At 38.5% G+C, this 14,184-nt stretch overlaps 1 protein-coding gene across 4 annotated transcripts in view; it reads left to right on the top strand.

Moving 5' to 3' along the window:
• Positions 1-14,184, top strand: part of grid1a (glutamate receptor, ionotropic, delta 1a) — a 193,170-nt gene that overhangs the window by 125,518 nt on the left and 53,468 nt on the right. For all 4 annotated transcript variants that reach the window (XM_020601755.1, XM_020601745.1, XM_020601764.1 and 1 more), the window contains one exon: positions 6,686-6,891. In XM_020601755.1, coding sequence (XP_020457411.1) covers positions 6,686-6,891 — 206 coding nt within the window. The remainder of the gene's footprint in view (positions 1-6,685; positions 6,892-14,184) is intronic.

Raw genomic sequence — 14,184 nt, 5'->3', positions numbered from 1 at the left:
AGTCTGGGGCATCTTTACTTAGACTGCTGCCCCCGTGACCCGGTTCCGGATAAGCGGAGGAAAATGGATGGATGGATGGATGGATTATCTGATAACTATAACTTGTATTAAAATGAACTTGTTGATATTTAATTTACACATTCATTAGAAGGATAATTGCTATAAGGCCATCTTAGATGTTGTGTGATAGGGCTGTGTTTTTCTGGGCTGCTGTGTCAGTAATTTACTGCTGGTGCGTTTATCTCTGAGAAGCTGTCACTGATAAAGCACCAAATTGTGTGAAGCTCCAGGTATTTAACTGTAGCACTATACACAAAAAAAGCATTGTTCAAAACTGCATTGTCTATACCACTTATATTTAGACAATTATTATTTTAATCTATACATTTTTATTTATGTATTTTGAATGAGAGCAACACCAGGCTCCGCAGTACAGGGTGAGATTTTGTGATTTAATACAGTTTAAACAAGCTTTCTTGAACTCGGGGCCAAAGTGTATGTCAGTGTAATGAACTGCGTCAGGGAAGACCATTCCCTTCTCCACCAGTGCATCAGTTGCATAAAATACATTGTGTAAACAACTTCCATTTGTCACTGTACATTTTTAACACATAATTTAACTCTATATTGTGAGAAAGCATGTTCCATAATTTCTTTATAAGGTGGATCACATGAAATCCTTATGTGCCTTTCCCTTCTGTAGTTTCATGCAAAGAGAACAAAAATGTGATAATCCACAACAGCCCATTTCAAACCAAATGACCCTTCAGCTTTTCCATTTTGTTTAGCTGTTTTATTCTTTTACTTTTTGTTTTTTTTTCTTTCTCTTCTTTGTTTCCTTCATTCTGTCTTTCTTATCAATAGTTTTTGTAGCCAATACCTTCCTTCAGTCCTTCCTTCACTGAGCTACAGAAGTAACCTTGAATACAACATGGGAGTCACCACTCACTGTTAAGTCAGGTGTTAGGTATCCATTATTTTAAAAATGTAACTCTCACCTTAAATGCTTTGTTTATCCATAAGCCGATCAGATGGTGTTTTACCTAATTTTACCAAAATTGCCTACTCTGCTCTAGTCTATGCAAAAGCGATTGTATTGATTGTGCTGGGAGAATGAACAGTGGACTTTCTGCAAAATTGCCTTGTCATTATTGCATAACAAGAACAGCATAAAAGGCAACTGAGGCACAATTATAGGAAATCTTAAAGTAGGGTTGATTCCTTGAACATCAATAGGCTCCTTGGCAGGTCTGTCTGAGTTGACCTGCACTTAGTAATGACTGTGGAGCAGCTACATCTTTCTCTGGCCTCCCTGCGGTGACTGGCTGTCTCTTAGAGGAGCAGAGAATTAGGCTGGGATTAGGTGTGAGATTGATAAAGCTGCTCTGTTCCCAAGTAGGAGGTGGGTCCTAATGTAGAAAGTGCATTTATAACACAACAGGTAGAGTCTGAATGTAGACAAACACAAAGAATATCTCCTGCAGAGTTTGTAGCTAGTCTGTAATGCACAATATGAGGGTTTTGGTTTGTGATAGGTCTGGGAAAGTTAAATGAGCCTTTTGAGAGCAGTGAAGATGCTGGTGTGTAATGACTTACCTTTTCATATGCTCATTATTGTGTTGCTTTGGTTAGTTTCATTAATTTCAGTTGATGCTGCATTTAGGCCATAAGGTCTGTAACACTACCCACTAAACCTGCCAACTAATTTTATAGGGAGTGAACATACAGGTGACCTTAAATTAATTAGCTTTCTGTAGAGAAGAAACAAAGGTGTGTAAAGTAAGAAAAACAATAAAGTTATTTTCAGTTGTGCAGTGTTTATATATATATATATATATCAGTCGGATTAGACCTGATAGTTGCCTATGTTAAATATCATTTAGAAAAATTCACTAGGAAAGAATGAAAAAGTCATTATTATTGTGATGGGGTGAAATAATTGGTAAGACCTCATTTTAAGAATCTCACCAGATTATTATTAACCTTAAACTTGGCCTCATTTTAAATAAAAAAAGTAATTCAAATGAATCCCTACACTCTTTGCAGAGTTTGTATTTCATTCATGACTCTGCATTATTTCTAGTTTTTATTATTACATTTTTATCATTCCGGTTTGTGCACTCTGGTCTAACTGTCTCCCTTCCAAGCACACAGCAAAACTTGAGCAGGGCAATTAATTTTGTTCCCCTCTTGGACTATAACTTGCAAGCCAAAATGCTACTGCTATACAGCATCTCTGAGACCATTCACTATGCCCAGACTGAGATAATAATTCAGCCCTGGACTGTAACTCCAGCCAAGCCTCCTCTGCACATTCATTCCAGACTGTATATATTGTGTAGTGTTTGACAAACAAAAGTGATATGATAGATTCATGCCTTTAACAAAAGTATATTAGTTGCAGCTTTTTTTTCTCGTGCCAGATGAGGGATATAGACCTCCTGTTATAGCACTCAGTAGTAATCATTTCACTTTCAGAAGGCTCCACAAAAACCACAGTAAAGGCGCTGAAACTCACTCACCCTTGTCCATAAAGCAGAAAAACAGAAATCATTATCACACGCGTTTGCAAAGATTTACCTCAATGAAAACATTAAGTGAGATCATTGACAGTGACTACGTGTATATATGCAGCCACTTCAGAGAGTATGTGGAGCCCACCATTTTATATGCACTTGGTGTCATGGGTTTAATATATAATAGATAAAATGTCAGTTTTTTTCTCTCAACTGTTTGTGCTCAGTAACTCATAAAGTGAAAATAGCATTTAGTCTTCTTTGGTGAGTCTCGATAAACGTTGCACACCTGGATTTGGGCAGTTTTCCCCCTCTTCCTCCTGGCAGATCTTCTCAAGCTCTGTCACATTGGATGGGGAAGCATCTGGGATTGGCCATCTTCAGATCTCTCCACAGATTTTCTGTGGGGTTTAGGTCTGGGTTTTGAGTGTACTGTGGGTTAATGGGCAAAAATAGCTTTTAAAAAAAGCTTTTTAATAATAAGTCTGCAAAACAATAAGTTGTAAAAAAGCAAAGCGATCTGAATACACTATGAAGCCACTGTCCATTCCGGACAAACTAATATTGGGTACGGAATAAACAAAGCTCTACAGTGAGACAGAAGTATCTCTCCCACTCGGCTAAGTTGAAACCCCTGCAATTTCTAGTGTCTATTAAAGATGGTGTCTATTATAGGTATGCTTCACTGTAGGGAATAAAAGCATGTTTCTATATAGCAGTAATCAGTTTATTCTACAGTTAAATAAAACCCAGTACTATGGTTATTTCTGAGGACATGCTGTATGTAGTGGCTGCGTTCTACATTTGTAAGGGGGCAGGATATTACACGAATTATTCCCCTTGAACACGTGACTTTCCCTAGATAGCATGACTACTTCTCTACAATGCATGTACCTTGATGTGCTACAAGCTCTCTGTCATCAGCTCACTCCACTTTAGCCCACAGATCTTTTCTCAGTTCCTCTAAAACACTAAGTTATTTCCAGAGTATGTGTTTTTATGTTTTTCAGTTTATTTTGGTTACTACAAAGACATAAATAAACTGATTAAAAATAAATAATGCAAGGATCTTACTGGAAATTGGAAATTGACTTTTATAAACACCATTTGCAGCACAGATCATCAGTGGCTCAACTGTTATTTATTATTTAGATTGACTTTGGTGCATAATCAGCAACTAGTTTGTCTTTCTCCCAGTGTTCTCATAACCTTTATTATGAGAAACATTTTCTAAGCTTTGCATGTCACCAAGAGGTCCTCAGTTGATGTAAATTAGTTTGTCTTCTTGCAGTGTAAAATAAACTACAAACCTTTGGATATACTGCATGTGAAAATCCAAACTTTGTTTTGTTTGCTTTTTCCCCACATTTTGTTTTGTTTAAATTGTTTTTTTAATAGTGGAAATTGACGAAAACAAAATAGGATGAGCTAGATGTTACCTGAGACTTTAGTTTGAGGAGTGGATGTACTGTAAGGTATTAATGTACAGTACATGTCAGACTTACTTTGATGCCCTCTGTTTGAAAGGTGTTTCAAGTTGAGATGGTGATTGACAGATTTGTTGCTATATGGATATATGCATACTTACAGTATATCAATGCTCCAAGATATTTAGTTTTCAATTGATCTGCTCAGATGGCAGCTGCATAAAACTAAAACGTATGCAGTATAATATAAGAGACCTGTAGATATTTTTAAAGAGATTTGGATTCAAGTGTATGATCATTTCAATAGATGCATTTTGTGGTGCCATTATATTACAGTATATCAGCACAAAGTACAGCCTCCAAAATGACCATACAGTTGAATCAGCACCTCTCTAAAGCTTTGAACACTGTCACCTTCTTGAATGGAGGATTTCTTACAACTGTTATTAGACTGCATTAGTTTTAACTTGGTGTAATTAATAAGCTGCCAACTGGGTGTGTAGTCACGTTCACCTTAAAATAGTGTGTTAATGTAGAATACAGATCTGTAGTCAGTAAAAAGAGGATAGATTGAAACTGAAGAAGTCATTTCTTTATTTCTGTATTCTCTCTGTGTTGCTCTAATTGCGTCTTAGGGCAGCACATAACACTTAGCACATGATACATTTCATATTTGCAAACAAATCTACAATGCATATAATTAACCGTCATTGTTACAAGAATCACAGTGATTGCTTTAACAATCTTATTTTAAATTTGAGTAAATGCAGGCTGGTAACAGCCATTTCTCAGGCCTTTCCTCTTGGATTGGATTGGAACTTGACAGCTCACTTAAAAAAAAACAAAAAAAAAAAAACCGGAGCCTTTTGATCATGATATGCTTATTCTGGCATGGCTCCAGTCCAAGAGGGAGCCCCACTTTAGTTATAACTCAAGTAAGATAGGGCTAAAAAGCATGTAAGAGCAACTTCATCTGGTATTCTCTGTCTCCCTCGATCTAACTTTCCTGTCTTCTCAAGAAGATAAATAGTATTAGCAAAAGATAGGTAAGAGCAGAAAGAAATCAAGAGTAGTGAGTAAGTGTTCAGAGTGAAAGAGTTGGACACTGATGCAGGGGGCTGACAATGTTGTCCCATGGAAAATCCTGCTAGAACACTGACTTTGTCCATGGTTTCTGTCCTGCTCCTCGAGTAGTTAACACACGTTAGCTTTCCCTTAGCTCTGCTTGTTTGCTGGTTGCATTGTGTTTCTCCTCTAGGAGATGCAAGGTTTTCACCAAACAGCTACACTGTGTTGCTATTACAAATTGTTTGTACTTCAGATCAGATGGTCTAGCTAAGGGACAGAACAACAATTTAACTTACAAATTGGAATGAATGTGCTCTAAAAACAAGAGGGGTTACTCAGAGGTTGAGCCTTTGGCCATTGTGTTCAAAGTAAGACCACCAAGGAAAAGCATTTTGCTTAAGGGACAAATGCACAGAGGTGTGTGAATGTTGGGAGGGGAGAGAGTTTTTGAAGAGTGCTGCAATAAGAGTTTGGCAGTGCTTCAAAATGATGAATGATTTAATTTCATGTTTTGTTCTGCCCTTTGAACAGTTTTACTCTGAAGGCTATCCAGCAGCAGCTGAGTATTTGTTACCCAGAAAAATAAACTGAAATGCAACAATGGCAGGAAAAATCGAAGATTGCATCTAATTCTTTATGATTTCCTTTATATGGTCCTTAGTCATATTGCTACTTCAGTTTGCTCCAAGCTGTAAAAGAACCAGGATGCAGTGTACCAATATGTCGCTTCACTGCTCAGACCAGGTCAGGGGCTTTCTTATTAGCCTGTTTTCCAGTTTTGACCCAGAGCATATCACCTCAAACCACACACCCCTACAGTAATGATATCGGAGGGGAGTGTGTGAGTATGCACTTGTATGGCCAGCAGCGTGAGGACCGGTTTGAGTTTAACACCATGGGAGTGAGGATGTCTTGGCTGGTCCTCGATGTCTGACACTCCTTCAGAAAACCTTAACCTAATCCTAATATTAAACCAAGTCATCATCCTAAAATGTGGGGACCAGTATCTGTTTCCCACCAGGAAGTATTCTCTGCCACAGTGTGTGTGTGTGTTTGTGTGTGTGTCTGCAAACAGGTTTCGATTTTCACAGTGTGAATGGGACAGGTGCGTGCGTGCACATGTACACACACATTTTGTTGATGCAGAAAGCTGTCAAGCCCTAGTGATTTGCCTAACCTCACTTTAACAATGGGGCATGACTTGGCACATGCTGGGCTGCTACTTCTCCTGTGACTGCTGGAATTGGTGTGCTTATTGTGAGCCCTCTGCTGCACATTACCTTTGATTTGTGTATGCTGCGTGGGCTTCTTTTAAGTGGTTTCCTGTATAATGAACGTGCACACACACACACACACACACACACACACAAAGTTCTCTGGAGACAGCAACAGCCGCCTTCAATTTCATATCCTGTAAATCCCAGAAAACAGAAATACAGGAGTGCTTGTTGTGTTTTCTCATGCTTTAGATCAGGAGCAAAGAAACAAAACCTGCCTCGAAGCCCTTGGAGCATAGCCTGAAAATATGCATGTGCAGCTGTTGAAAATATAAGCTGTTTACTCACTATTCTGATTAAATGCTTCATGAATAAAGTAATGTATAACATGGCATTTGCCCAAAGTGTTACTCTGCCTCTGACTATTTGTGCTCGTCAATCTTTCCTCCTCCTTCAGATATCCGGGGTTTGCAAACCTTCATGGACCAGGCGTCCCGGCTGGGTCTGGATGTTTCCTTGCAAAGGGTGGATCGCAATGTCAGCCGTGTCTTCACAGACCTCTTTAGCACCATGCGCACTGAGGAGCTCAACCGGTACCGGGACACTTTACGGCGGGCAGTGTTGCTCATGAGCCCTCGCGGTGCACAGGTTTTCATCCACCAGGTAGGCTACATTGCTGAAACATTTCTTTGCCAAGAGGGTCAGCAACACAAGCAGAGACACAGTCTAGTCAAACAGTTGGAAAACAAGTGTACTACAGGGAAAACATAACCAAATAATTGAGTAAAAGTCAATATGTTGCCTAGTTTTCAATGAGAACTTACCCCGAAGACCGCACTAGTGACCCTTCCCTTGTAAAAACTGATGAAACAAGATGCAACTGCTTTTTATACCCATGCACAATTCTGACAAAACCCAGAGCAGATGGGAGAGATCAGACTGAGATGTGTTTTGCCTTCAATATTGAATTGGCCAGAATAAAACCATTTCAGGTGCCAGTATTAATGAAATACCATAAATATCTTTGAGCAGCAGAAACAGAGTAAAACATTCATTCAGTCTTCACTGCGCTTCCAGTAACAGGAGTTTGTTTACTGTTGTGATCCGCAGCACTGCATGTAACCCCAGGTGAAGTTTTCAAAGTGGGGGGCCCAAAGAGGTTTTTTATTTTTTTTTTTTTTTTTTTTTTTTTTTTAACTCGTACAATCCTAACTTGAAAGTTATTAACCTGTCCTCTGTTTGCACCTTTCCCATCATATTTACTAATTATTGCAGTTTGAATCAGGGGAATGTATTGGAAGCTGATGTATCCAACTCTGCCCTTCAGCACAAGTCTATTCCTCTTTAATATCACCTTGCTAAGTGCAAAGTTCATTTGCTAATCAACTGCCCTGTCCTCAAAGCATTTTATAAGAGATGAACAGCGCCATGACTGACCTAAATACCACTAAACTAAACATAATTGGGGTAGGTGTTTTGTCAACAAACATGCATGTATGCGTTTTGCTCATTAAGAGCAGCCAGAAGTGAAGGTTTTAATCATCTGGAGGTGTTTTACTCACAATAACCACTTGGTCAAACAGTGTTGACTAATTATACACTGTAGTGCTTTGGCATGATTGAAGAACCGATTTGCATGGCATTGGCAGTGTTGGAGACAAAAAAAAAAATAAATACAGCAATATAAAGGCGGGCTGAGCGGCTTGTTCTGCCCAGTAAATGAGTCACAGTCTGACACTGAATGTTCTGCTCATCTGACAGTGATACACTGATGAAACACTGAAGATTTTCCAACTCAAATGAAAAACTTGGAACTCAGATATAGGGCCATAGACAAAAGTGCTGTTAAAATATGGTTGTAAATAAAAGGATACATGCCAGTATAACACCCTGTTTAACAATAGCTCTTGACTCCCGAGTCTTTTGAAGTATGTATTTCTGTTATTAAAAATGCTAGGAAGCTGACCAACCAAGAGTGGTTGGTTCAGATGGGCTGAATTTGCCTCTGGTTAAGAGGTGACTGACCTAAATACCACTAAACTAAACATAACCAAGCGACATCTTTGCTTTGCTTTGGAGGCTGATTTTATAATTAACAGTGAAAGGCATCTGTCATGTGTTGAGAAAATAAATGTAATGTGAAAAATGTTAAATGTCCATTTAGATTTAACAGGCATTAGTCACTTCATGGAATACTATATACTATATATCAAGTGCACAATTCAAGTTCCTACTTTAAAGGAATAAATGTTTCATTGAGCCCAGTGTTTTATTTTTGATTTATTTTCATTTAGATTTGCTCGTTCCAAGGACAACAGGAAGGTTTTTTTTTCCTTCTGGTGGAAAAACACTTTTACTAGCAATAAGTGTACTTATCCATCTTATTTAGTGAAGATGAGTTATGGTATAGATGAAGGAACTAAAAAGTCATGAGGATGTATTAAAATGATTTACAAAAGGAATAGAAAATATATGTCCATATATTTTTTTTATTGCATTTCAAGTTCAGTTGCATGAGAGATGAGAGAATCCTTCTGACCGTACTTTGCTGTATGTAACACAGTCCTGTCCATAAATCTCTTGAAACCTTGAAAAGTACATACATATACATTACCTGTGATATGCTTCTATGTATCTAAAAAGTTTTACTTTCGAAGGAGTTTATCTCAGCACATCCCCAATCTTTTGCACTGACTCATTTAGTCTTTCTGTGTATTGTGGGCAAAAACTGTAGATAAAAGCATTAACTAAGTCAAAAACTTCACTTGAATTCCAATTACCTTCTTGTACATGCTCCTCCAGAAGTGATGCACTTGAAGACAAATAAATCAGTGCACAGGTTGTGAATGTACTAAGACTTTCAAGTTTCTTTAATGGCATACTGCTTTGATCTATTCCTGTTCTCCAATGAATTTTAGTTTTAGTACACACACACACACACACACACACACACTCACACTCACCAAGAGTTCGTTGTAGACTTTTTTCCTTTTCATCTAATCCGACCAATTACATTCTTTATCATACCTTATACAATTAGCACGAGGCATCTTAGGGACCAAGAAATAAGCAGAGCTTCACGTTCTGCACAGCTCCCAAATGCTCATACTAATATGTTGATATATTAGGAGTGGTGGAGATTTGTTAATTCATCAAAGTGTCATTAATACCTTGTTCACAGAGCGTTCCCACTTCCCACTATGATAATGGTAGAGAATATGTAAATATGCTAATATCTGAATGGAGAATGATGGTGATGCTTTTGAGAGTTAAGTATTCATGATCTGAAATCGACAGAATGCCTCATAAAAAATTTGTCATGGGTGAGAAATCTTTCTTTTCATGATGGTAATGTAAATATTAAAAAAGATCTGGTTATTTAGTGAGATTAGTAGTCATCTCAGTGATTTGTGCACAGTGTGAAAAAATACATTAAGCTAGTGTTAATTGTGGTCAGTGAAGTGGGAAGTTGATCATCAGGGTAACGATGACAGACCTGCTCTACTCTACAATTTATTTTCTATATCTACTTACATGGATGGATTATTGAACATCCCTGCACAGAGACATAAAATTAACACAAAGATGCACAACGGCTTCAGAGAAATGCAAATTTGCTATAAAGTGACAGACCGTGACAGCAAAGTCACGAAATGAAAGTAATATAACTCCAAAGACAGAAAATGAAACAGAGATGCAAAATGGCAGCAGAGACAAAGGGACTAATGTAGCTAGATCATATTCATAACTTGCAATTTCAGGCTCTTAATTCACCTAACATTAAAGGACATACTGTACGTGCATTAGTATAAGTCTTCCTAGGTCTCACATTCTGTTCTGTTCTGATGATGCTCTAAGTAACATTTTCTGTCACAAGTCAGTTTCCACTTTTTCAGTTTGCTCTCAGGCCACAGTCATTTCTCATACTTTGAACAAGATGCATATGTCATTGACAGCGTCTGTGGTTTTATGTTAAAATTGTGGGCACTTATTTCTCCCATCCAGACAGTTGCCATCTCATCTCTCGTTCACTTTGGCCATGAAAGGATGTAGCATCTTCTGTCAGTTTCACTGCTGTCTCATTCCTGACACCAAACTACTCCGTTCCCTCCATGATAGGGGCACTTCACATGATTCATGTGAGCCTTTTAGAGGGCCATAATGTGGAATTTTAAGCTTTCAGTTGTCCCGTTTCTATGTCCTTGGGTTGCATTGATGAGCATTTGCTAAATCACTTACATAAAACAATGCACATTTTGGTAGAAAAGCTTGATGCATTTTATGAGTTACAAAAGTCACTCTCCAATTAATTGTCGACAGTGAAGCACCAAGCTATATATCTTGAGTCCACATCCAAATTAGATTTTTGGCTGTCAGGGTTCTGGCTTTGGGAGATAGTCATTCATTTTCACCAGTACTGATTAAAATGCTTTAAGTAATTGAAATATCTATACTGAATGCGAATTGTGTAAATGAAAATGGATGGTATGCCTTTATCAAGACTTACACTGATCAGCCATAACAGTATAACCTCTTATTACGGAGGCACCTGTCAGTGTGTGGGGTTTATTAGGCAGCAAGTGAACATTCAGTCCTCAAAGTTGATGTGATGGAAGCAGGAAAGATGGGCAAGTGTGACTGTGACAAGGGCCAAACTGTGATGACTGGATGACTGGATCAGAGTGTCTCCCAAACTACAGGTCTTGTTGGCTGTTTCTGGCCTGCAGTGGTTAGTACCTACCAACAGTGGTCTAAGGAAGGACAAACAGTGAATCAGTGACAGGGTCATGGGCGCCCAAGGCTCAGTGATAATGAGGTTGATCTACTGTAGAATAAACTTTAAAATTCCATCTGTACTTTTGAAAAGATTTCAATTTCTTTTAACCTTTGTTAAAATGGTTGAAAAGGATCAATACTGTACATTGGTCTCTATGAAAAGAAACACTCAGCAGCTATTGGGATTGGTCTCTATGAAGAGAAACACTCAGCAGCTATTGGTGGTGATATCTCACCTAGAGTTGGGAGGCTGCTGGCTGTGTCTAAAATGATCTCTAACTTGTCCTCATGACCTTAATTTTCACTCCTTTAATGTATTTTTGTCACTAAATGCACTTTCAGATACTGTGGTAGCAAACAGATTCACACAAGATGTGCTGTGAACCTCAGAGTGACACAAGGGCCAAACTCCTACTTTGACTCCTATGTACACAGTATTAGGCAGGTGGTCATAATGTTATGGCTGATCGGTGTATACATGTTAGGATTAAACGCTCTTCTTTTTTTTAAAGTCTCATAGGCCAGGTGAGACTTTTAGCCTGTATCAGTGTTTATATAAATGACATATTTCCTCAGTCTGTATTTCATCTCCTCTGGCTGTGCTGGTGGGACAGTGGGCTCCCAGAGGTGTTGATGTGAGGGGAAACAGGATAGGTAGTGTCATTTGGCATGCCAGCTCTGTAGGCCAGTTGATGGATGAAGCAGAGAGACTGGGTGAGGTCTGCCTCCTGCACAGGGGCTACACCAAACTACAAGAGTGACAAGCCCTGCTGTCTGCTACCAGGGAATGTGAGAGGAGAAAGAGATGCTTTACAGGGTGGCAAGAGGCTAAAGAAAGGAAGACAGAAATGGAGAGAGAGAGAGAGAGAGAGAGAGAGAGAGAGAGAGCACACAGTACAAAGGCATGGAGAGAAATAAAGGACAGGGGAACATGGATGTAGAGAGAAAAGGTCAGAGATGAGAAAGAAATAGAAAGCTAGAAGTGGCTCCTCCAACGTAATAAAGCACCGAACGGTAATAGGTGAAATCTAATGGAAGAGATGGCAGTGAAGAGAATATGGTGTTTGACCAATAGAATTCTGTCCGGGTTGCACCTCTGATGTGGAAAAGATGAAAACTTCATGCATTTCTATGACGGATGATATGTATTCAGCTGGATGGAGGTACCTTTTGTTTTCTAGAAAGGATACTTTAGAATAGTTTATATTCTACCTTGTTGCCATCACCCCCTTTAAACTTGAAGGAAAAGTCACCCCTATCACTAACTGCAAGATCATCCAGTGACATTTTAATATACTGGCACACTGCACAGCAATTGTCAGTTATTAATGGCGTACTTTGTAAAATAACACTTATTGCTACTATCATATTTTAATGTTGTTTCAACAATGATTGTCTCTACTTTGTTTAAATAATGGACTGTGACGTTCACTAGACAGTTTTGCTTCCTGCCTGTTTTTCAGTATGTTTATACAGTAATGAATAATTGTCAGAACTCTTGTCTCAGCTATGGGGGATATACTTTTTTTTACACATTACCTGTCGTTGAGAGTAAATATGATCATTATTCAACGTCGTCACAAAACCTCAGATTGAAACAGACGGCCTGATTCTGCTGCTACAGTATATGATGAATGTGAACATTTCTTTGTTTATTTGGTTTTCAATCTAGAATAAAAAGCAAATTTTAAAGCAAATGTGTCCAGTAGTGTTAGCGGGGCTCCATGTGAACAGCTAAATGATTCAGGGCCTCCATTAAGATGACCTTCACCTGCTAGACCAGCACTAGTGGATTACCTTATTTTTCTCATGAATTGAGTTGTAGCTGGTGCTCTTGAGTGTTTTGCTTGTTCCTTACTCTGCCACTTTATAGACCGTTTCTGCCAACTGAAATATCTTGTCCCACATCCAAATATTTATTTCAAAGGGAAGGAAGTGATATAAATGTCACTAAGCAAAAAATACAGAAGCTGTTTGTGTTCTCTTTCAAGGTCTTTGCTATTTAGCAGAACTACAGCATGAAACCTCCTTTTATTCACCTGCCCTGTCCCAGAAAAACATCAGCAAGAGTTCAGTGAATCTGCTGTGATGTTAAAATGATTTTTCAGTAAATAATTCCTTCCACCTTTGTTTTGCCCTCTGACTTTTTAAGTGCCCTCCCGTGTGACAAAAAAGTCACACCTGACAGTGAAACAGTGACTTTACTTTACCTCTTTTCTCAAAGGCAACAAAATCACAGAATAGACTTTCAGAACGTGTCTATGTACCCATTTGACTGCATAGTAGAGGAGATTGCTGTGCTTGGAAACAGATTCACTTGTTAAAACTTGAGACCTTGAATTCCTGATTAAAAATGTGCCCTTGTGAGACTTGAGTATGAGATGTAATTAATACATTTGCCCATGCTAGGAATTGTGTTTTGATGTCAAGGACTCTTCGTCTTATTGTCAAAAAAGGCTTGTGGGCGGTGATTTAAAAGCAGCTGGCAAGCTATTCTGTGTCGCTTTGGTAAAACACTGATGGCCTTTCTTCATAGCTGCTGACATGGTGGCTTGTGAAGCACAACATGGACACGCCCACATGCATGCATACAAGTGTCAGACACATCTTTCTGACATGAGTCATCAACACCTCTTGACTTTGTAATGTTGTTTTCCCAATTGTTTAATCATAGTCTTTGTAATGTTGTTTTCCCAATTGTTTAGTCATAGAGTGTCAGAGGTGGAAGCATTATGGAAGAAAAAGGAGCATCTCAAGAAGACTATATATGCTTTAATGTTGAAGTGACAGGGTACCTTCTGTATACCATAAAGAAATCCAGTAATAGGCTGTAGAGATGGAAAAAGTGGCACATTTTGAGTAAAAAATGACTGTCTTCATCTGCCATGTGTCCAATCTAAATGTTATTCCCTCTCATCCTCCCCAATTTAAGTTGTTATCAAACTGAAGAGAATGTGTAAAACCATTTTCCACCTTCAGCACCTCCCAGCATAAGAGCTGTTATCGCCGCTGTCTTCATTTCCTGTCCCCTGTACTTTTTCTTGCGCTTTCTTTTTCCAGTTTTACCCGGTTTTTATTTTTGCTTCATTTTTTGATAGAATTTTTTGATTCTATACATCCACAACTTTCAGAAATAATAATTGCCAGGAGATATTCTTATTTCCCTAGTAATTTCCCTGT

Source organism: Monopterus albus, unplaced genomic scaffold (genome assembly GCF_001952655.1).
Source record: "Monopterus albus unplaced genomic scaffold, M_albus_1.0 scaffold3.1, whole genome shotgun sequence".
In the NCBI taxonomy this organism is placed as follows: Eukaryota; Metazoa; Chordata; class Actinopteri; order Synbranchiformes; family Synbranchidae; genus Monopterus; species Monopterus albus.
The sequence above is the reverse complement of the archived record's forward strand: the minus strand, read 5'-3'. Positions and strand labels throughout refer to the sequence as shown.